The following is a 22,262-nucleotide window of genomic DNA, read 5'->3' as shown; positions in this document are numbered from 1 at the left end:
GCTCCCCACCAATGAAAAAGGAGGTGGGTGCAGTTTAAGTGGGTTTACCCTCCACCACCAGCATCCCAGCCCACATGACGGTAATTACACCCTCACTACCGAGCGGACACGGCCGCCACAGCCCGCCTCTCAGCCCCGGGAGGAGAACCGGCAGCTGCTCCCGGTTACTCTGACAGCCAGCTAGCTAAAGTTCCCATGGAGACCGCTGCTACCGTGAACAACCGTTCACCTTTACACCTGCACGAACCGGCATTTGGACGGTCATTCATACCGCTGCTTCACAACACTTCATTATCTTATATTTTCAGCCTACAGCAGGCCTGCCCTTAACGTTACATCTCTAAACCCACCATATGTTGACAATGCTAGGCTTACCACATAACGGAAAATCATTTGCTGCCTCTCGCAACGGAGCGGCGACCGCACAGCCTAGCTAGCTTTAATATGCCGTGTTTTATCCGTCTTTTTATTATCAAATAGGACATTTAACTCGGCACGTCGCCTTTCACGTTAACGTTACTCACCAGGTAAGATTTTTTAATGGCTACGGGCCATCACACACATTTCAGTGAAGCAGACCGCCACCAGATTCACAATCAGACCTTAGAATCAGAAGGTTAGCAGCCTCCCGTTATCTACATACCACATAGAGCCGGGTCCGTTATGTCTCCTGGTGAAGCTGTGCAGTGAAATCAAAGCCTTTTCTCTCTGAATCTATGGCTGACAGACCGACAATAACTAACCTACCGGTGTTACTAGCATTGGAGTCCAGTGGAGGGAGGTAGAGGAGGTGGGAGTGAAAGCAGGCAGGCAGGGAGGAAGGAGGAGGAGAGAGGAGGGGAGGGCAGCCTCAGTGGCGATGGAGCAGGAATTAAAAAAAAATACAGTGAGGGGATTTAAAAAGTCCTCTAGTGGTATGTAGTAGAAGTACACGTGCATTTCTTTTTTTTTTATTTGCAGCATAGGTGTAAGGGTGGGGGATGGTGGCCATCGTCATCGTGACGACTCATCTCAACCCCATGACCTTGAACACCAAAATAGAAAAAAAATGGCTCCGGCTGAAATATTGGGGATGAGGGGAAGCATGCTGCAGCATACTGACACAACCAATGACTCACTGCAGGACTCTCCGAAGAAAGTTACTACACAACAGCTGACACGTTTTCTTATATCATAGTTTAATATAAACGAAAATAAAGGACTTTAATACATATATCTAAAGAATTTAATGTCCTGATATGTCACTGAGATTGTGCTGCAGCTCTGCTGGTTTCTAGTTGGCCACAAGGCACACAAGGAAGAAGTTTAATCAACCACAAAAATGGCCTCCTCTTGCACTTTCAGTAAGTGATCCGTGCCCCCGACTCCCAGTGTTTACTCTGCCTCTTATCTCTGTCCTAAACAGGAAATAGTGAGTTCTACGGAGGGGGGGCATGAAAAGGTAATAATAAATATTTGTGGTGAAACAAAACAATGAAATTCTGAGTTGAAACATTTGATTTACTAAGCTGAAACCTTGAGTGAAAAGAGATACTGTGGTAATGCAAAATTATGTATAATTGTATAAGGTCGTAAATCAAAATAATCACATACTTAAGTCAAACATATTAGGTCCAAAAAATTCACTAAAAGGCTTCCACAGGAATGAATGTCTTGCATGCTGAGATATTTTTTAAAAAGTGGAAAAAAGCACAAGCCACAGCCTGTCATTTTGCATACCTGTGCCGTATATGTCTCCTGAGAGTTGGCTCCAGCTGGTAGATTGGTCAACATGATTGTGAAAAGGAGATTTTTTTGTACTAAAGAACAGTTGTTGAGACAGCAGAGATAAACATGTTGGGGGGCACAATGTAAACAAACAGGTTAGTCAAGTATAAGTCAGCCATCTGCACCCAGCATGATTTCATCTACCGCTGCGTTTCATCGAGGGAGGAGCTCTCTGCTTCCAGGCCCACTCTCCTCAGTGACTCTGAGTACTTCCTCTTTCCTATACTGACAATGTCCTCGATCTCATCTGCTAGGTCTCTCCTGCCGCTCTCCGTCATAGCCGTCACGAGCCTCGACACAGCCCCAGGTCCAGCACTGCTCTGTCCCCGGGCCCAGTGGAACAGCATGTCCAATACCAAGGCTCCCAGGTTGTCCCTGGTGAGGAGAGAGCAGAACATACACAACACATTTTAATCAGCTACAGTGATATACCACAGCCGGTAGAGATAACTGATGTAAATATGTATTTTGATTTCTGGATTTCACATAACTGCAACATTATATTCTCATTGTCTAGATGCTGTTCCTTAATAGACTATGAGAAATGTACTAACGCAGCCTCTTCATGTGTGGTATAAGAATATCCATGCAATCAAAGATAGACCACGCATAAATTGTACATATTTGAGTATCAAATCTCAGGGATTTGGGAAATGCACCAGCTGTTTCCAAAAGGAAAACGTTTACTCGGCAACTTGCATCAAATACACAAATCATTCAAATGACATCCACGTGAATTCCTATATGAAAACCTTCCACAGAAAACCATCTACACAGCAGCATGTATGCATGATTTTACATAATGCATTTTTCCTCCACCTCCAGGATGCGTCATGAGAGGAGCAGGGGGAGGGACAGATGAGCATCATTCTGTGTGTAATCTCCTGCAGTGCCCCAGATGGCTTAGTGATGGCTGACAGTGCAGATTAAAACAATCAGAATTCACTACCATTTCTCTCTCACTGCAGTTTTCCTTCAGTCACGTCACATCTCACTCCATCTTGTTTCTTCAGAGGCTTTGGCTGCACTAACACGTGTGCACACCTCAGTTACATCACTCACTCATGGAGAGACACTTTAAACAGAAAATATAAATTTTTATGGAAATCTCTCCGGCAGGTTTACACATTTTACTGTATCTTTACCAAAAACCTGAATTAAACAGGTCATGTTGAGGTAATATTGGCACTCTGTAATAGGTTTATTTTTATTTTTCCATTATAATTGAGCTCTGCTTTAAATGTGTACCCAACCTTTTAAACTCTATATAAATTCATGCTGCACAGATGACACTTGTGTCTGAGTCTTGGCCTTCAAATAAACACATCAATGCACTGAATTTAGATCTCAAAATCATATAAGTAAGTATATCATGGATTGTAAAAACCAATCCAGGCTCAGATGGCTGCGATTGAGCTACAACAGCAGTAATGTAATCCCTCTGGGCAACCACGCCAAACCAAGTATGTCCACTAAAAATGCTTCTCTTTGCCACTGACAACCTCAGATTGCTATTCCAACTGTCTGACAACATTATGAAAAAAAATTATTGCAGAGACAGACCTGCAAAATCCTTTTTGTATAACCAGAAACACCTGTTGCATTGCACTATTCAAACCCACCAGACTTCATTGACAAAAACAGTCATTTTAGCTCACAGAACACAGGAGTTGCTGGTCTACTGCAGTCAGTTTGTTCATGTTAATGTGACTTTGGTGTCTAAAAGAGTTAGTTTGGATCCGAAATAACACGTTGAAACGCCAACACAAGTAAAAGCAACTAAACTAGCAACTTCTGCAAAAAGAAACACTTTTAGTGTGATGTAATCAGACGTACGGTTTCCCCAAAGGATAACATACAGCCAGTGTAGCATCGTCAGCAGCCAGTTCACGGCTGCAGGCTGAAGTGATCTACTGGACTTTTTACAACTTCCAGTCATTTCCAACCCAAAATATGTAAAAAAAAAATAAATAAATAATAAAAACAAATTATCCTTTAAGGAATTAAGTCTGAACATGCCACAGTTCTTCAATCATACCTGTTCTTGTACTGGATACGGTCCAACTCCTGGTAGCTTAAGCCAAGATTGATGCCAATAAGACGCCAGTCCTGTCCTATCTGAAGAGAGATGGACAGCAGGTTGACTTCTGTCAGGTAGCCGCTCTCAGGGTCACCCAGGTTCAGAGGAGGATACAGCTGCTCCTCCATGATGAAATTATTTTCTGAATTCAAAGCCTGTGACAAGAACAAAGAGAGAATAATGTGTGCAGTGTTTCCCTTTGATGTTTTTTGGATTAAATAAGTGTATGGAAGGAACACTAAATATAATATATTTCTTACCGCATCTCTAACTGATATATACATTTTATAAAGGATACCATCCAATATTTTAAAACAAATCATATGAAATAAGGAAAAAAGTAAAAAGAAAGTCACTTCTACTGACAGGAAGTCTCAGCGGGAAGGTTGCGAGCCACTGGCTGTCATGTCCTTTCCTCTTTCTCGCCACTTCCTCTGGGAGATTGTTGGGAATATCCCCTCTGTAAAAAGACACCTATAAAAGAGGAACAAAATATGTTGTCAGTGTGTCCAAGCAATGCTTGCAGACTCATTTATGGGACAAATTCAAATGCATGTCTAACTGGCACTGAGTCACAGAGCCATTGTGAACTCACACCACAAAGGTAGAAATGCCCATACAATGTAATAGTATACAACAAAATACAATAAATACTACCAAACAATTATTACCTTACATAAAATGATCCGCTTATACTGGTTTTATTCAAGACCAACAGTTTAATACATTTTGAGGCTGTACTTTTCAGTGTGATGTCTTATGTTGAAAGCTTTTTAATTCTTTTACATTCTCTGACCAAGTCACTAATTATCAAAAAGTTTCACAAAAGCAGTATTTATTATAGGATTGGTTTGGTTTGCATTACAATGTACAGCAGTTTCTACTATCTGGTCTATTAAAGCCTGATTCAGTCTGGATTTATTTCTCTTGTGTAGACGGGAATTTCAAGATTAGCTGCACTGGTCAGTGACATTAAAAGTATGCCGAATTAGCTATTAGCAATTCCTGTTTGCAGTGTACCCAAAGATATACAGAAACAGTAGATCAGTGGATTACTTTGGCACTGAAGAAAACTTAAAAATATGATGATTCTCGGGAAAAATTTTCAGTGACTTTAAAGCACAATTTATGGGTGTTTATTTGCACTGGACATCATTGATAATGATATCCACAGGAAGTGTAAGCCACTTTGAATCTCAATATAGGTTTGTGTGTTAAGATTTGATAGAGTTATAACTCTGTGCAGGAGAATGATCTTTGACTCAAATTCATCACATACACAGTATCTTTGCTCCCCTGGCAATGATTTTGGCTTTATCCTGCTGAATATGCATATCTATTACAGACCACATCCTGTAATTTCCCAATGGTTAAAATGCTGTCAGAAACGATGAGTTAACTGAGGAGCACAGTGGATGTTTTATCCCCAACCTCGCCCTGTAATGTTAATCCCGTCTGAGTGGCGCTTTAGTATAGAATGCACTACGCTAGATGAATGGCATGTACAATCTGCTACTTATTGTTTGTTATAATATAATGCAGGTGGGATTATGCAGTCCTTCCACTGCTTGGTCATGTGGAAGTGTAAAAGAAAAATCATTTCCAGACACTGCACTTTCTTATCTGTTGCATACAACATCTGTCTTACTTGTCCCCGCACTGGTCCCTTCTGACCCTGAGCAGAACAGATGTACACTTCCTTCAGATTCTTCAGGCTGGAGTAAAACACAAAACACAGTCTTCCCTCTACACAGTCTGGTCTCTCTGGAGAAAACAGGAAAATATCATTTCAACACTTCTTACAAATAGCTGTTTCAGTTTATTACACAACAGCACATCATAAGACTGTGGAAGGAAATGGAGCGGGAGAAAAAACGTTTATGTAAGACAGCCTTAAAGAGCACTTCTGACCTGTGCTGATATCTAAGCCCTTCTCAAAGCCGGCGAAGAACTGCTCTCCCTCCAGCAGGTCACACAGGTCTGATGGCAGAGGTCCGTCGTACTGCTCTGACAAAGACTGCACTCTGCTGTCCACCTGGGCAGAAAGCATCACAATCACCGTTTAGCACTAATGGCTAAATGTTACGATGGCATTCACATCCATGATGAAATTAGTACAGCACAGAGGCTGAGAGAGGAGGGCTGGCACACAGACTGTCATTAATGTAAGTGGTACTAGTAAACGACACTGTTACAGCAGAAAGGAGAATTACAAACCTTGTCAGAAGGTAAACACTGTAGCATAACTTGTGAAGGATCAGTCTTCCGCTGGAGGACGAGGAACTGGACTTTGAACTGTTTTAGCCTTTGATAGACCTTCCTGACCACCCCACTAACACAGCGCTGAGTGGTGTACCACAGCCAGTACCTGGGATGGTGCACACAGAGCTGTAATAGCATAATGTAAATAAATTAAGCAAACCCTCATTATGAGAATATATTATAAAAACTTACCAGGAGAAATGTGTGATGTAGAAAATGGCATACAAATGGGTGACATAGAGAGACACTTGAGGTGTAATGTCAGTCCAGGTTTGGGCGGCAGGGTCTCCATGTAGCAGGTGCAAACAGGACAGATCAACTGTGTGGCCTGCAGAAGCACCAGACTATGTTAGAGAGAGAGAGAGCCCAACAATGAAGATTGCCCAATTGGCCACGGCCAGTAAACAGTCTCATTGGGCCACTAAATCAAAAAATAAATAAACAAATAATTTCTTTGCAAGCTTTGTTACTGTATGTAGATGTGTGACATGTAGAAACTGTGATGCTATCATGCAGGTGGGGTCATGCAGTTCTTGCACCACCATGTCATGTGGAAGTGTTGGATTCACAAAGTGACTTTATTTATATGTGTAAAAAAAGAAAACACAGCAGAAATCATTATTTCCAGTCACTGCACTTTCTTATCTGTTGAAGTGAAGTGAGACTCTGAAGTGAGATTGCTCCTTGCTGGCTCGCCATTCACAATCCAGTTCAAAGTTCTTGTGATCACCTATAGAGGCACCTGACTACATTGGAGACGTATGTGACCAGCAGGTCCTTAAGGTCCTAACTAACTAAAGGGGGCTGTGCTTTGGAACTCTTTCCCTCTGGACTTAAGATGTGTGGACACTGCTGACACCTTTAAAAGTAGCTCAAGACCCATTTGTTTGGATGTGCCTTTGTGTAATTTTTCTCTTTTCTATTGCTTACTGTGTCTTCTCCACTCTCCAAGACTTCACCCAGCTCTGCCCGTGTCTGTATTTGCCCTCTACACACAGTCCCATGTATTATATGTTATATTCAGCATACAACATATAATACAAGGTGTGCAGATAGACACAGGCAGACTTGCTTACTTTATAGATGAAAACATTATATAAATTGAAACATAAAAAATTCAATGTGACTCAGACAGAGATGGAAAGATGTCTATTATCAGCCGAAAGAGCAAGACGTTAGTTATTATTAAACGCTGTTATACATACATATCGTTGGACCCAATTAATACATGTTACAAACATGTATGAGTTTGAAGGTGTAGTTACCGTACATGGCATACTGTACCTGTAACTCCAGCTGGCAGAGGGACCTGAACTTTGACAGGCTGCAGGAAATGTGTGCTGGGAGTCTGGGAGAGGCAGAGAAGAGGGCTGGCGCTGGCCTGAGGATCACCACACAGTGCCTGTACGTCAGGCACAGACACCTGCAGCACCTACACAAAGAGAGACAAACTAACGCTTTGCAAACAACAGAAACCACAAAGACAAACTGATACATACACAGTGGTGCTACCTGTAAAGTTATAGTGCGAGTCTCCGCAGTGGAGTCCTGGGGGAAGTGGAGCTTGATTCCAGGGTCAGAGCTGGACACCAGCAGCGCTCCAGCTGGTGTAACAGAGCAACTGTCCTTTACTGGACGGGACACTGCCATAAACCAGGAGAACTGGCTCACTGTGCTGCAGGCCAGCTACAGGTACACAAAGATAATATTACAGGTGATACCACCAAGAAAAAAAAGTTTAAATACATCTGAGATAAAACTACTTTGCAGTGGGAGGTTTTCTATTTTACCCTGGCTGGACGTCCACCAGGGTGACTGCTGTGGCTCTCACTTCCTCTCCTCAGAACAGTGGGCAGAGTGCTCCACGACTGTCCGTCAAAACGCTGCACCACCACCTCCCTTCTTTTTGGCCGAAGATATGGCACACACACCTCCACGGGCTATGAGGGTTTCAGAGGTGAAGTACATTTATCGTCATGGAAAGAACACAGTTACACAATGAAACAAGAACAACCTATAACACGGTCAGTCCAACACTCTCTGTACTTTGACAGTGGTCTTCACAAGACTAATTCAAAGAAGCAGTTCAGCAATTTAGTATTGCACTTCTGAGAGAAAGATTCAAAAATGAATGCTCAAAATTGATCCCTGTAACAGATATGGCCTCAGCTAATTATTATGATTGTTGATTAATCTGTTATCATTTTGATTAAGTGATTTGTTCTTTGCTTTATAAAATGTGAAAAATCTTGATCAGAGTTTCCTAAAGCCCGAGATGACATCCTCAAATATCTGGTTTTGTCCACAACTCAAAGATATTCAGATTACTGTTACTGAAAAGTAACACAAAAACAGAAAAGACTCACATTTAAGAAGCTCGAATCAGGTCATTTGGATTTTTTAAAATTTTTTCTTTAAAAATTTATTTCAAAATTATTAATCGATTATCAAAATAGTGGCAATTAAAAGTACTAAACAACGCTCTAATAGCAGACATGTGGTACATGTGCAAATTAAGTTCAGTAGACCATTGTTGCATACCTTTAGAAATGTAATTCCATGAGGACGAAGCTCCAGTGGATAACTCAGTAAGATGTTGTGCTCCTCCAGCCACACCCACTTCCTGTCTGGCCTTTTCTCAACCCACTCCAGTTTTGTGTTTGTCACCACGCACCCCGGGGGGAACAGCAGCTCAGCCCCCCCTGGGAGAAACACATGACACCCAGCAGACGAAACACAGAAACTAAGGAGCAAAAGGAGCACGACATCTTTAATCTTAACCAAGTCAGAAGTTCCTTAAATGAGAATATTACTGCAGAGGTCGAATGTTTCCATGCTGAGGGCGAGACTGTACCTGTGCTGATTAAATCCAAGGTGCAACTCTGGAACTTTTTTTTCTGCTTGATCTGGTGAGAAAACAGTGATGCAGCAGAGTGAACTGACACCGACAGCAAATGTAAACACTATCTAATGATAATACAGCCAACATTATTTAATCAGTCTGAAGCCCCAGTTTTCTCTGCTCACCAGGTGTAGGAGGGAGAGGAGGGGGGGTTGGGGGTCGTCCCAAGGGATTGTCACGCACATCTATTTTCAGCAGAGGCAGTTTGTTCAGACAATGTGGGATCAGGCGGAGGTCATTGCTGTACATGACAAGCTCCCTCAGGGAAAGGAGATAGCCTGGGCAACAAAGAAGACAAGATTTACACAATTTTTATTGCTGCATTCATTAATTTATCGAACATGTAACAAAATGAGAACCCCAGTGTCATTTCAGTGGTGTATCTCTGACAGACCCGCTCACCCTTAAACCCTTACCCATGCTCTCTGGTAGCTGCTTCAGCTTGTTGTTGGACAATTCCAGTTTAACAAGCCCCTCCAGAGAACCAATTTCATCTGGTACCAGCTGAAGGAGGTTATGCGAAATATCCAGTGTCTGTAGTGCTTTCATTTGGCCCAGACTTGGAGGAAGAGAGACCAGCTCGTTCCCCAGGAGGGAGAGGTAGGTGAGGGAGGACAGCTGGCCTACATCGGGAGGCAAAGCTGAGAGGTGGTTGTGACAGAGGAGCAAAGAGGACAGCACAGGCAAGCTGAGGAGGCAGGGTGGCAGACAGGAGAGCTGGTTGAAGGAGAGATCCAGGTGCATCAGATGAGAAAGGGAGGAAACAGACGTGGGCAACGTGGTGAGGAGGCCAGGCAGCGGGTCACCTTGTGAGTCATAAAAGCAGTGTCCTTGAATCAGAAAGAAGTGGAGTTAGAAGCAAAAAGATTACAGCAAAGAGAAAGAATGACACACAGATTATAATGTATTAACACAAAATTTACTTAATCTGCTTTTGTATGTAAACATTTTGCTAAGGCTAAGAGTGAAAACTACAATGAAACAATGTGAGTTATGCAAACAAGCAGCTGATACCACATGAAATAAATCAGAAAAGTACCCCGAATAGCCAGTGAGCGCAGCTCTGTCAGATGGGGGAGGACCTCAAGTGCACCATCCAGGCCTGGTTTATCTTCAGAGCCCAGTCTGAGGTACTGGAGGCCCCTCAGTGCCCCTGGGATGGACCCCCAAAGTAGCGGCAGAGCAGCTGCTCCTCCCTGGTACACATCCAGGGTGAGCCTTGTATCAGTCAACACAGCCGGGAGCTCCACAGAGGGGGGCAAGGGTGGAGTCAGAGACACGACAGCAGAGGAGGATGAGGATGAAGAAAAATAGGCATGATGATGGGTGGAGATGTATGAGGAGGAGAGGCTGGATATGGACGGACTACAGATGTCCATGAGGCTGGAGGGAGACACGGAGGGAGCGTCCCTCTCTGGCTCAACCACTCGTTCCTCAGACATCACGCCATTTGATGTGGTTGGTTCAGACTCCCTGTCCGACTCCTCCTGATCCTGGTCCAAAGAGTCCGTAGGGGGGTCTTGCCCTCCACCTTTGGATGCTGTCCTTGAAGGGTCACATGCAGGTGTCACTTCCACTTCTTCTGCCTCCGTCCTGCCTGGCTTCACAACCCACCCGGCTGCCTGGTCTCCATCCTCTTCATCAGGAGCTGCTTCTTCCTCGCTGCTCCTCTCCATTATAAACGCCTGTTTGTAACATTAATCAGCTCCAACTAGCAGTTTAGTCCAGTCCTGCTCCGAGGTTTTCCCTCTGCATGAGGACTCTGTAACTTTACTCATGACACCACTGGACCTTTTCCTCTCTGTCTTTAAAGCCTGGTGGAGCTAAATGACAGCCATGAAAAACAACGGCGAATATATTACTGAACATATTTGCTAAGTTAAGTCACTCTGACAAGAACAGTAACATTAAAGTTAGCTGCCAACTAGCTTTAGCCTCATCATGTTTACGTGAATGTTAGCTTAAAAATAACATAAATTATGGCATCTGTAGCCACTTTAGCGACCTTTGTGTTCCGTTTCTAATGTTACTCACTGGCTAATGTAGTGTTATTAACTAAATAATGTGTAACACCAGTGTCTGGGTTGACCTGTCTCTCCAGTCTGCTCTCTCCTTCTTACTTACTTCCTGGTCTCCGACAATCTTTTGAAAGAAAAAACGCTACATCACACGTGTATGCTCGTTTTAAATTATATTGTCCACCGACGGGAAGCGGGCGGTGTCTATTCATTTGTTTCGCCTCTAAAGTTAGGAGTCCCGCCTCTCCGGTGGGTGCTGTATCTGACACCGAGCGCCTCGATGCAGAAGCCGCCAAAGTTTCAACTCAGGGCGGGACGACAGTGTGTGTGTGTGTGTGTGTGTGTGTGTGTGTGTGTGTGTGTGTGTGTGTGTGTGTGTGTGTGTGTGTGTGTGTGTGTGTGATCACCGTCAGGACCCGCACGGCCACCGGGCGGCGCTGTGTAGCCTGCTACACCACACATGAGGCTGTAAACAATCCTGATTATATTAAAATAAAACGTTTACAATGTAGGACAAGATCAGTAGTTTTAATAATGCCGGTAAAGCTTTTTTTTTTTTTTTAAATCTCAAGCTTCAAGGTAAATGTTGAATTTTTTAAACAAATTATTCATCCTACACAAACATCTTTCTTTATTTTTTTGTACATATAATTCACAGATACATTGTTGAATTTAATAGCAATAATTTGAATTCAGAACACAAAAAAACAATTTTGCAATTCCATTTAAAACAAACCAGTAATCATTTCATCATTTAAACTGGCTGAATAAAGACAGGACATAAGTATCCCTCAGCTGAGCAAGACGTACTTTGCAAGATGTACTCAAGTGAATTTAAAGTGCTTTATTTCTATAGGATTTTGGATGAACTATAATTTGTTAGTTAGACATCTTGTTTTTATCTAATGGTGTCTTCGTGGTCGATCAGTAAAAACTGCACAGCATATTGGCCAAGAAACTGGGTCAAAAGTTAGTCTCAGTTTCTGGAGATTTTTTTATTTGTGAAGAGAATAATTTGTATGATTCAGACACACATTGCCAAAGGGAAAAAGTGGTTCAATGAGCTATTTGGATGCAAAAACAAAGAATCCCCTTAGAAAGCCTCCCAGAGCAGCTGTCATCTGTTCAGACACATTTCACATTTTCTTGGAGCTCAGTCGAAATGACTCTTCTGGTGAGTCCTTGTACAAATGGACGCGCAGTTATGAAAATGCCATTTCCTACAATACAGAGCCTTCACTAATAACCAACGAAGCTGTTCTTCCAATATATAGCTCATATATTTATATTGCACTATAGAATAGTTTTTTCATTGTGTTGTGTACTAGTTTCAGCATGAGCAACCATTTAAATGTCTCAGAGTGACAAAATGCAGATATTTCATAGTTTGCCAAGACAAACTGCAGAGCCATGTAACCAGTCTGAACATATTTCAACTCAACGCCAAGTTTTTGTTGTGTTGTTGTGTTTGTGTTTCAGTTTCTGATCCACAGTGACCCTAAACAAATCATCACTGGACTCGAACTCTAGTCGACCAGATATAAGATCTACAGCAGATCCATTCACCCTCCCACATGATTTCTAATTCTCATACTACATATGATAGGACCAGCTCTATCTAATTTAAATCCAAACTTGCTCAGTGTTTAAAAATCACAAAGTTGTATGATCAAAAAGTGGCGGTGCAAAAACACACGTTTGCTCCCCCAGGTCTGACAGTGGCCCCATTCCTCAGGCACCTATTGTGCATAAAACCAATTGAAGTCCCTTTTAAATTAATTGTATTTAAAAACACATTCTAATACACATGTGTTTGCTTTAACGTGACATTTAAAAACGGGTCATTAATGTAGTGAAGTAACAAGGCCAGATTGTTTGGTCGCATCAAGGAAAATGATTGCTGTTGGGCTGTTCAAATTCTCACTAAGTACAGAGCACACAGCAGACTTAGCAGTTTCATTATTTTCCCAGAAACCAAAATAACCTGTGCTGATTGGTCAGTTTAGGAACATGCACCATGTGTGCACAATATAAAGGTTTAGATAATTCTGCAGGACCAGCTTTGGCTGTTATTGTACTTTATTTGTGCAAATTTATACTTTACTTTTTTTTTTACTTGAAGACAATAGACCCTTGCTGGTGGTGGTTTCATAATAGGATATGTTCTTCAAGGAATCATGTTCTGAACACAACCTGGATCACTGCCCACTAAAAAAAAATCGACTATTTTCAGCCTAATTCAGGGAATAGTTTATTCAGTGCTCCAGAAAAACATTTCATTGTAATTGTTGGATGTGCTTTAAATACAAGATGCAAGTGTGATTTCATTACTATTTGTTGTGAAATCCTACTTCCGTTTTCTATTTTGTAATGGGGTCAGTACAAACAAGCCAGATTTGTACATCTTGTTGGGACAGACTCTATTTTTTCTCTCTGAACAAAGTTTCTCAAACCTAATAAGACATTCAGGTCCTGAAAACACATTTATTGTGTTCGTCATGGTTTTCAAATAACTACTACCACAAATAGATAAGAACAGATAACTTTGAGGGCGCACTATCACAGGCTTCTTTTAATCGATCTGCAAACAATAGATTAATCTAGCCAATACTGCATAGTCAGAAATCAACATACATTCTCAGCACCTATTACAACAAAAATTCTCAACATGACCTGCTTTACTTTTTTTAAGGTTGTGAGCAAAACCTCTGGACACACACAAATAAATTGAGAAAGGACAAAACAAACCGCGTCGCTCCTCCTACAGAAAACATTTCACAGCTGTCAAAAGTCACCGCACATTGACTTCAGCGGTGTGGATTGTGATTGGCCAGTTTTATCAGCTACTCCTCTCATGATTGGTTACTTTATTGTGCGGTGTTGATTGTGATTGGACGAGCCGGCTCACTGTGCACCCTCCTCCCAATACACAATAACTAAGTGTGAGAGATAACAACTCCCCGTGGTTCATCTCGTAGCTATTTAACTAGCTCAGAGCTGACTTTAATTACAGCATTTACTAACGGGGTTTATCTACGACATAAGAGACTTTATTTGTTTCATTTCAAATGATGTTAATTCAGCGACGTTAGCTGCAACGCAATAAGTGACCTTTGCTGTTAGCTAAAAAGCTAAAAACAGTTAGCCGGCAAAGTCCATTATCCTAAAGAGAGCATGGGAAGAGGCGACAATAACTAAACATAGACGGTGTTCAGCCTTTAAAACACACTGCTGGCTCTCGTTGATATCAGCCTGTGAACTTTGCCTCATTGACAGCGACCTCCAGCTGACTGAGCCCCGGACGGACGGAAGCCGGTATGTTTCCCTTAGACTCCCCGTGGAGCATCTCGTTTGCAGGCTGCGGTTTTCTCGGTATCTACCACGTCGGTGTCGCCAGCTGTCTGCTGGAGCAGGCTCCTTTTCTGGTGCAGCACGCCAGGCACGTATACGGGGCATCAGCCGGAGCTCTCACCGCCACCGCCTTGGTCACTGGAGTCTGCCTTGGTAGGTGTCTTTGAGGGTGTTTCAAGTATTACCATTAATGTGCATCAATAAACATACATACAAGTGCTGATTTGAAGTGCTGATGATGCAGGGTCATTCCTACTTTGATAGAAAGTTATATACTACAGTTGCAAATGCAATGGGTTAATACTTGTAATTATTTTAATGCTTTTGCTGATGTGCTAAGTTTAACTACAGTACGAGAAGCTTAATTTTATAATTATAATCTAATAATGTCACTATTTTTATATGTTCATCTGCAGAATAACTAGTATTTGCAGCTGTCAGATAAAAGTAGTGGAGTAAAATGATAATATTTCCATCTGAATTGTAGTACAGTAAAGTAATACAGGTGCATAAAATGGAAATGCTCCAGTAAAGTACCTTGAAATTTAGTTACTTTCCACTACTGGAGCAATAAGGCATCCTTATCATAACCGTTTCAAAAGGAATATGCCATTTCAACTAAGTTCTTTCCAGTTCTTCAACATGATAACCATCTGTTTTTCAAAATAAAGCATTCATAAAGATAGCCTTACATGAGGGGGAAACGTTTAAAGGAAAGGAGTCATAACATCCTTATAATATCATCTATAACAGAAGCACTGGAGGTCATCCTGTAACTCTTGCTTTTCCAAATATAGTTTAGTACATTTTTAATCAAAACCTACCAAATTGAAGCTGAACTTTCTTGCCTTTGTCTTTATCTAATTATTTACAGTAACCTCATGGCTTCTCGACAGTTACAATATTGTGGATGTCTTCACAGGTGATGCTGGTGCAAGTATCATCGATGTTGCCAAAGAGGCGAGGAAGCGGTTCCTCGGACCCATGCACCCTTCCTTTAACTTGGTGAAAATTGTTCGCCACATGCTGCTTCGCATTCTGCCGGCTGACTGCCACCATCAGGCCAATGGGCGGTTAGGAATCTCCCTCACCCGAGTGACCGATGGAGAAAATGTCCTGGTGTCTCACTTCGACAACAAGGAGGAGCTGGTGCAGGTGTGCGCTGAGTCTGAGTGAACGTTTTTACACTTTTTGCTGTAGTGTTGGTTGATATTAACAAAGTCGGATGTCAGGATATGGTTGGTTCTCAGTATGGATGATGTGACAGTACTTTGGTGGATGTCTATGGGTGCTTTCAGAATCCATTTCCATAGAAGAAGATCATTTTGAAACTTGATCATTGGTGATATGGATATATGTGGATATGATTATCGATTTTAAAGCTGAAACAATTAACCAATCGATCACTTAAGTCAATTATCGAGACAAAATGCCAAACATTCCTTGGTTTCAGCTTCTCAAATCTGTTTTGTTTTTAATGTGTGCTGAATATCTATCTGCACTGCTGGAAAAAAGAAAACATCTCACTATATTCACTATTTTCTTACATTTTATAGACAGCAAAATGAAATGATCAATTGAAAAAATTATCTGCAGATTAATTGATAATGTTAATAATTGTTAGTTGCAACCCTAATGATAAACACTGACTGTTTATTTGACTCGGTATCGCAATAATAAATAAATAAATATGTAATTCACCTGTGATATATCCTTCATCATCATATTACAATAATTAGTAATATACATATATTTATCTATACTCTGTAATACCAATAAAACATCACTGTAAAACTCAAGTAAAATGTTTACAATGTATTATATATAATTTTAATTAAGTCTAACTTAAACCAAAAAATATGTTTCTTATTATCTCTCTGTCATCTCTTTTTTTAAACTAGGCATGTGTCTGCAGTGCCTACATCCCAGTGTACTGTGGCCTCATTCCTCCCACACTGCAAGGAGTGGTGAGTGGTGTCAATATCATTTAGCATGGGTGCAATGTCATATGTCGCAGATATCCTGTATTTGGTCTAATGACAAAAAGTTTACTTCACAGTCTTCACAGATTTGAATGTAGGAGCTGTGTGTTAGATATTCCTGTTGGAGAGTTATAATGACCAGCCTACCTTGCTGCTTTGCACTGTGTTTCCACTCTTTGTGTGTTGTTGTTGTTACTTCCAACACGTTTGTTCATCTGTAATTGGCCCCGTCAGAGCCCTCCCTTCCTCAAGAATGTGTTTGTTCTGAATGGCAAGTGTGTGGAAACAATGATTATAAAATTCCTCAGCAGCTGGTGTTTGTCAGAGATCTGACACTAAAGGGGAAAGTAGAACCTCTGTGTTTGTTTGTTTTTTTTTCTTTTCCTTTTTTTTGCTGGACATGTTTCTAGCACAAAGGTTGGGAAACATTATTGAGCAACACCAGCCCTCCTACCCTCTCTCTGTGGCCTTTGTGATGGGTTTTCAGAGTGTACATGTGCTTGTGTGTATGTAGGGCTTGTGACCAAAATGTGAGAGTGGCAGAGCCAAATGTGACCAGCATGTTGGCTCAAGCCGTAAGGTTATTATGTCCTCTTCGACTCTCAGTGGCTCCGATTCAGAAACTGGATGTCACTTGGGATTTCTGTTTTGACACACACAGCGTGCCTGTAGTTCCCCGGCCTTAATAAAAACAAACATTGATCAATACACAGGACATGATGTCACTACGTAACCCCGCTTGTTACATGGTTTTGTACTAAAGAAATCAACAATTTGACACTAAACACAGCCTAAAAATCAATTTTATAGTTTTAAAAATGATTCAATTACTTCAGCTGTCAGAACTGCATCCATAGCAAAGGTCTGCTATATAGAAATAACAGACCGATGCACTAATTGACTAATCTGAACCAAGTATTCAACAAAGCTGTACTATGATATCTTATAATATGTGATTATTGCTCTATGGCTCAAGCACCATTCAGTTCCCTGAAAGGATTTACGGATAATAATTTGAAGCAATGAATTCTGATCCCTGTATTTATCTGTTACCATTCAGCGATATGTCGATGGAGGAATCTCAGACAATCTGCCTCAGTACGAGCTGAAAAACACCATCACTGTGTCTCCGTTCTCCGGAGAGAGCGACATCTGCCCCCGGGACACATCGACCAACATACATGAGCTGCGATTCACCAACACAAGCATTCAGTTCACACTCCCCAACCTCTACAGAGTCTCCAAGGCACTGTTCCCTCCGGACCCAATGGTAGGTCACTTGATAACAGCCTTCCTGATCCACTGACACAGATACAGATACATTGATTACCCCAGATGAACTGGAGTGAACATGCTGGACTTGTTTGACTCATCAGAGCTGAATTTATGCGTTTGTTTTGAATTTAGGTTATGAAGGCCATGTGTAAGCAGGGATATAAAGATGCTCTGTACTTTTTAAAGAGGAATGGTAAGAAACAGTGACTTCCTTTTTTTTACTAACCTTCTCCAAACCATGTCATGTTTTTTTTTGTAATCACAAGCCACTGGGCAGAACATATTAGTATGTGCAGACAGTATGACCCTGATATGCTATCAGAACTTGTGCTTCCTTACATTACATCACCAAATCAATTCTCTGTGTTTAGCCTTTTTTTTTTTTTTTTACTCCTCGTGGTTTCTCATTTGTTCGTTGATCTATTTGTGCAATTTGTAAGCACATAATCAACACGGTATTACAAAAACAGCATTGACAAGTATGCTGATTGTTCAAAACTGTTTGAAAAGTTTGACTAATTAAGAACCTATCTTACCATTGATTGCAGATAAGAAAAAAATAAAGCTTTCATGTTTGCTTCTGTATTCAGGATTGCTCAATTTCAACGGACCTCTCACAGACAGACCCCTGCTGGCTAACGGTGAAGAAAATGAGGATTATAATGACGATGAGGAGAGCGATGAAAGTGAGGAAGAGCAGGGAAAGCCCCATGTAGAAGAGGGAGCAGTGATGGTTCATTCCAGTTCCTCAATAGAGGAGCATATCATCGAACACCTTCCACCCACCCTGCACAAAGGTGACATTAAAGAACAAATTAAATGAAGTGCAAGACGGAGGACTTGTTGTGGCTTCATATCTTGCTTATTGTTACTGTCCTGCGAAAACCATTTATCTCCAATATATCAAAAACAGTCCTGCTTAATATGATGTGTGAAAATGCATTTTTCTCATAATCTGCTTGGTTTTTATCTTAAGAAGCACTGTAGGAGAGAGCACACATAGAGTGACTAGTTTTTCAATTTATCTGAAAACTTAAAATCACTGAATTACATGTATTTATACTGACCATCTTCATCTCAGCAGTCAAAGAGTTTAGCTAATCTACCTCGATAATTAAGATGAATCTTCCCAGACTAACTCAAGCAACCATCTCCGGGTTGGTTTCCATATCAAACCAGAACCAGTGGTGAAATAAATTAAAAACTCAGAATGTTGTAAGATGCTTTGGAGAAAGGCCTGTTATAATGTAAAGTATGGTCCTCTGAGGTAATGCATGCAAATTAGTTGGTGTTGGAACTGCACCATCCTTCCTATTGTGGGTTTTTTGACCCACTTTCCATTGGAGAGCATTTCCCTTTTCAAACGTGGATTGGCATAGAGCACAACTTATGTACATCAGTAAGAGAGAACTGCTTACAAGTATTATACTTGTTATGTTCACTGTCCTGAAATGTTACATGTTGTAACGTCTGTCTCTTGTTTAGCTCATGAGTAGTGCTGCAGAAATCGGGTTAATTCTCTGAATAACTTTAAGGTGACCGTTGTGATCCTCTTTGCCTCCCTCTGCAGCTCTAGTTGAGGCCTGCATGGAGAGGAGGAGCCTGGCGCAGTCGCTAAGCAACATGCTTCCCATCAGGATGGCCTCAGCCTTGATGCTCCCCTACACTCTCCCTCTGGAGTCTGCCGTGTGCTTTACTCTCAGGTACAGCAGGATTTAATTACATCTGGTCCCATTAATTCACTCTTTGACATGAACTCAGAATACTACTACCGTACATACTTCTGTGTAGTAGTGCAGACAAAGTCACTGCCCTGTTTGAGTTAGATTATTTAATGATTAGTGGATTTGACTGCTCTGTAGCAGTAACACTGCCACACCACAAAGAAATACAGATGGCAGAAAATACTGGACTACCCTTCTGTGTGTAGACTTCTGGAGTGGCTGCCAGATGTGCAAGAAGATGTGGGGTGGATTCGAGAGCAGATATTAATAATCCTGCAGCATGTTCTTCGCCAGGCCTCCAAAAGTTTTTCCCAGCATGTATCTGCCAGGTTGGTGACTTGTGCAATTATGCAGACAAACAACTTACAGTTTCATTTAGCCTTTTCTGCCATGTACACACAGTTGCCAGTTCCCAGCTATAGATCCAGCCTTCATGAAGGTTATAATGTTTAGTTTTAGTCGTTTTGGTGGTTGTAGCTTGTGGTGCTGCTGAACTGGACTGTGTTATACTGGCAGGCATTTCTATTATTTTGTGTACTGCATTTATTTCAATGTCGGTAGACTAAATAACAGACACAGCTCTCTGTATAATGCAATACAATTCACCAGCACCACAAACTACATGCTCCAAAATGACCAAACTGTTGAATCAACAGTTTTCTGACACAGTTTCAATAGAAACTGAACATAACCTTCATGAGGGAAGGATTTATTGCAGGGCTGTTGTATTAAACTGCATTAGTCTTAGCTAGAGAGTATTTACAAAGACTGTAGTAAAGCTTGTCTTTTCAAGTACACAGAAAACATTAAATGTCAGATACGTACATATATCATTGATCTAGCTGCCATCTGGACAGGTTTTAACTTGGAAGAAATGTAATGACTGATTTTATGACCACTTGGGGGCAGCAGAAACGGGCTGTGAATACAATATCATATCATCACCTTTTAAGTTAATAAATCGAACTTGTCGGCAAACAGTTGCTTACTTACACATCCAGCAGTCACGGAGCAGCATAAACATTTATTTGGAGTGGTGTTCAGGCCATCTGATGGATGTAAGTCCAATATTCACTCTGCATTTAGCTCTGCTTCATGTCTCTGCCCTTCGGTGCTGAGCAGGTAGTAAGTGTACAGTGCAGTGGAGAGCTCTGTCACTGTCTGCTACAGCTAAAAACAACACTATGAGAGCAGAGAGCTAAAATAGTAAAGCTGTGGGCCAGACAGCTAAACAATGAGCTGAAATCTTTGTGAAGTTGAGGGAAGTTGAGCAGATTTATGATTGTCTGAAGATTCGTCACTAACAGCGACCCCCTTCGCATTGTTTTCATACAATACAATTTGATACCAATTATAGCCACAGTCACAGTCAGCTTTCACACTTGTGCATCCTGTTAATGTTTCCTCTAGGTTTTCCTGTGAGTTGGAGCTGCACCACCACCAGAACCTCCCATCCCAGATCAGCTACACCAACCTGTTTCCTACCTGGGTGAATGGGAGCAGTTCTTCAGTCCTGGATGCCTTCATGCGTCTCGACCAGTACAAGAGGCAGCTGCTTTCTGGAGTGCTGTGTATCAACATGGACCTGCAAGGATCCTTCAAAACTAGCCAGATGACCCCAGATAAGAGTCCTCCGTCCGTCCTCTCCACAGAAGGCCTCACAGTGCACAGAGACTGCCTCACTATCGACTCTGCAGAAGCAATCAGCAGCTCCTAAGAGCTTCTGACAGGCTTCTGCTGAGGTCCACATCTACTTATTTTAGATCCAGGAACATTTTAAAAGAATTTAAGTCAGATTTTAATATCTGTTTAGCCAGGAAGAATATTTATAATCTAATCAGCCCCTTTCATGTAGTGGTTTGAAGTGGTGCTAATTTACCATATTTACACTTACACTGAAATAAGTCTTTACAGTATGATCTGGCAGCCCAGAGGACACAGCATACCTGTAGGTCAACAGTACATTCAAACATGAAAGCACAAAAAGCTGCAGCAGTCATGCACAAACTTGAGTTACAGGATGTTACAAACAAACAAAAATGTGCACTTGAAGTAGCATGGTTAAAATAGGCGAGTGTTTTAAGTGGAATGTAGTCAGACCAGTAGTTAAGCACAGTGTTCCTGCTGCATCCGGTTATGAGCTCCAGGCCGCTTCTGCCACACAGGCAGTGACGGACTGGAGGAGGGAAAACAGTGGATGCACCCATCTGTTTGTTACCGGTAGTTACTCCATTTATTTGATGCAAGTGTCAATGCAGAAGTATGAAAATACATCGTCTTTATGTTTCTAGGTTTGTATGAAGTATGAGTGTCTTATGTCTTTAAAATTATTTATATGAAAAAACACAGAACTGCCTTGGCCTTGATTTACTTACATGTAAATGAAAGCTATTTTAGATTTAACTAAATCAATGATTTTTGATTTATACTACAAAATGTTGTTATACTACAAAATTTTACATTTTAATATATTTGCAATAAATCAAAAATGTGATTTTTAAGTAATCAGAGAATCTATTTAATCTGAATTGCACTTTGTCATTTGATGTCAGTGTATGACATCAAGTAACCGACCTGTTAAAAAGCTTCTCCTGTACTGTGTACTGCAAATAAATGTGCGATTGAGCCCCAAGTTGTGCCTTAAACTGCAATGAAATAATTGCCAACTGAATTAAACATATTGTCAAAATGTTGCAGGGAATAATATTCATGTGATCATTGAAAATAAACTAGTAATGTTTAACATAAACGGCAGCGGAGGAGTGTTTTCTCATTGCTGTGAGTACTCAGAGATCAGTTGAACAACAGTGATCCTCACATTACCGGGAAAGGCTGTGACTTACAGTGGAAAGAGCACACAGATCAGGGAACAGCACACATCCGAAACAGTCACCAAACAGC

The 22,262-nt window shown here is 41.3% G+C and overlaps 2 protein-coding genes across 2 annotated transcripts; one reads left to right on the top strand and one right to left on the bottom strand.

The window, feature by feature from the left end:
* Positions 1–1,167: 1,167 nt before the first annotated feature.
* On the bottom strand, positions 1,168–10,548 carry pidd1 (p53-induced death domain protein 1). Its single transcript, XM_070830631.1, has 15 exons — positions 10,051–10,548; positions 9,428–9,841; positions 9,137–9,289; positions 8,964–9,015; positions 8,651–8,852; positions 7,900–8,049; positions 7,622–7,795; positions 7,394–7,541; positions 6,302–6,437; positions 6,065–6,215; positions 5,759–5,882; positions 5,496–5,611; positions 4,214–4,321; positions 3,806–4,002; positions 1,168–2,142 (listed from the first exon to the last, which is right to left on the bottom strand). Exons 1-15 carry the CDS (start codon positions 10,451–10,453, stop codon positions 1,908–1,910), a joined length of 2,763 nt encoding a protein of 920 aa, XP_070686732.1. The 5' UTR covers positions 10,454–10,548; the 3' UTR covers positions 1,168–1,907.
* Positions 10,549–13,986: 3,438 nt separating this feature from the next.
* pnpla2 (patatin-like phospholipase domain containing 2) lies at positions 13,987–22,110 on the top strand. The gene is made up of 9 exons (XM_070830866.1): positions 13,987–14,533; positions 15,303–15,535; positions 16,282–16,347; positions 17,423–17,632; positions 17,770–17,830; positions 18,228–18,434; positions 19,208–19,340; positions 19,568–19,690; positions 20,772–22,110. The coding sequence occupies exons 1-9, from the start codon at positions 14,347–14,349 to the stop codon at positions 21,076–21,078; spliced, it is 1,527 nt and encodes a 508-aa protein (XP_070686967.1). The 5' UTR covers positions 13,987–14,346; the 3' UTR covers positions 21,079–22,110.
* Positions 22,111–22,262: the final 152 nt, after the last annotated feature.

This window comes from Pempheris klunzingeri, chromosome 5 (genome assembly GCF_042242105.1).
Source record: "Pempheris klunzingeri isolate RE-2024b chromosome 5, fPemKlu1.hap1, whole genome shotgun sequence".
Taxonomy (NCBI): Eukaryota; Metazoa; Chordata; class Actinopteri; order Acropomatiformes; family Pempheridae; genus Pempheris; species Pempheris klunzingeri.
The sequence above is the reverse complement of the archived record's forward strand: the minus strand, read 5'-3'. Positions and strand labels throughout refer to the sequence as shown.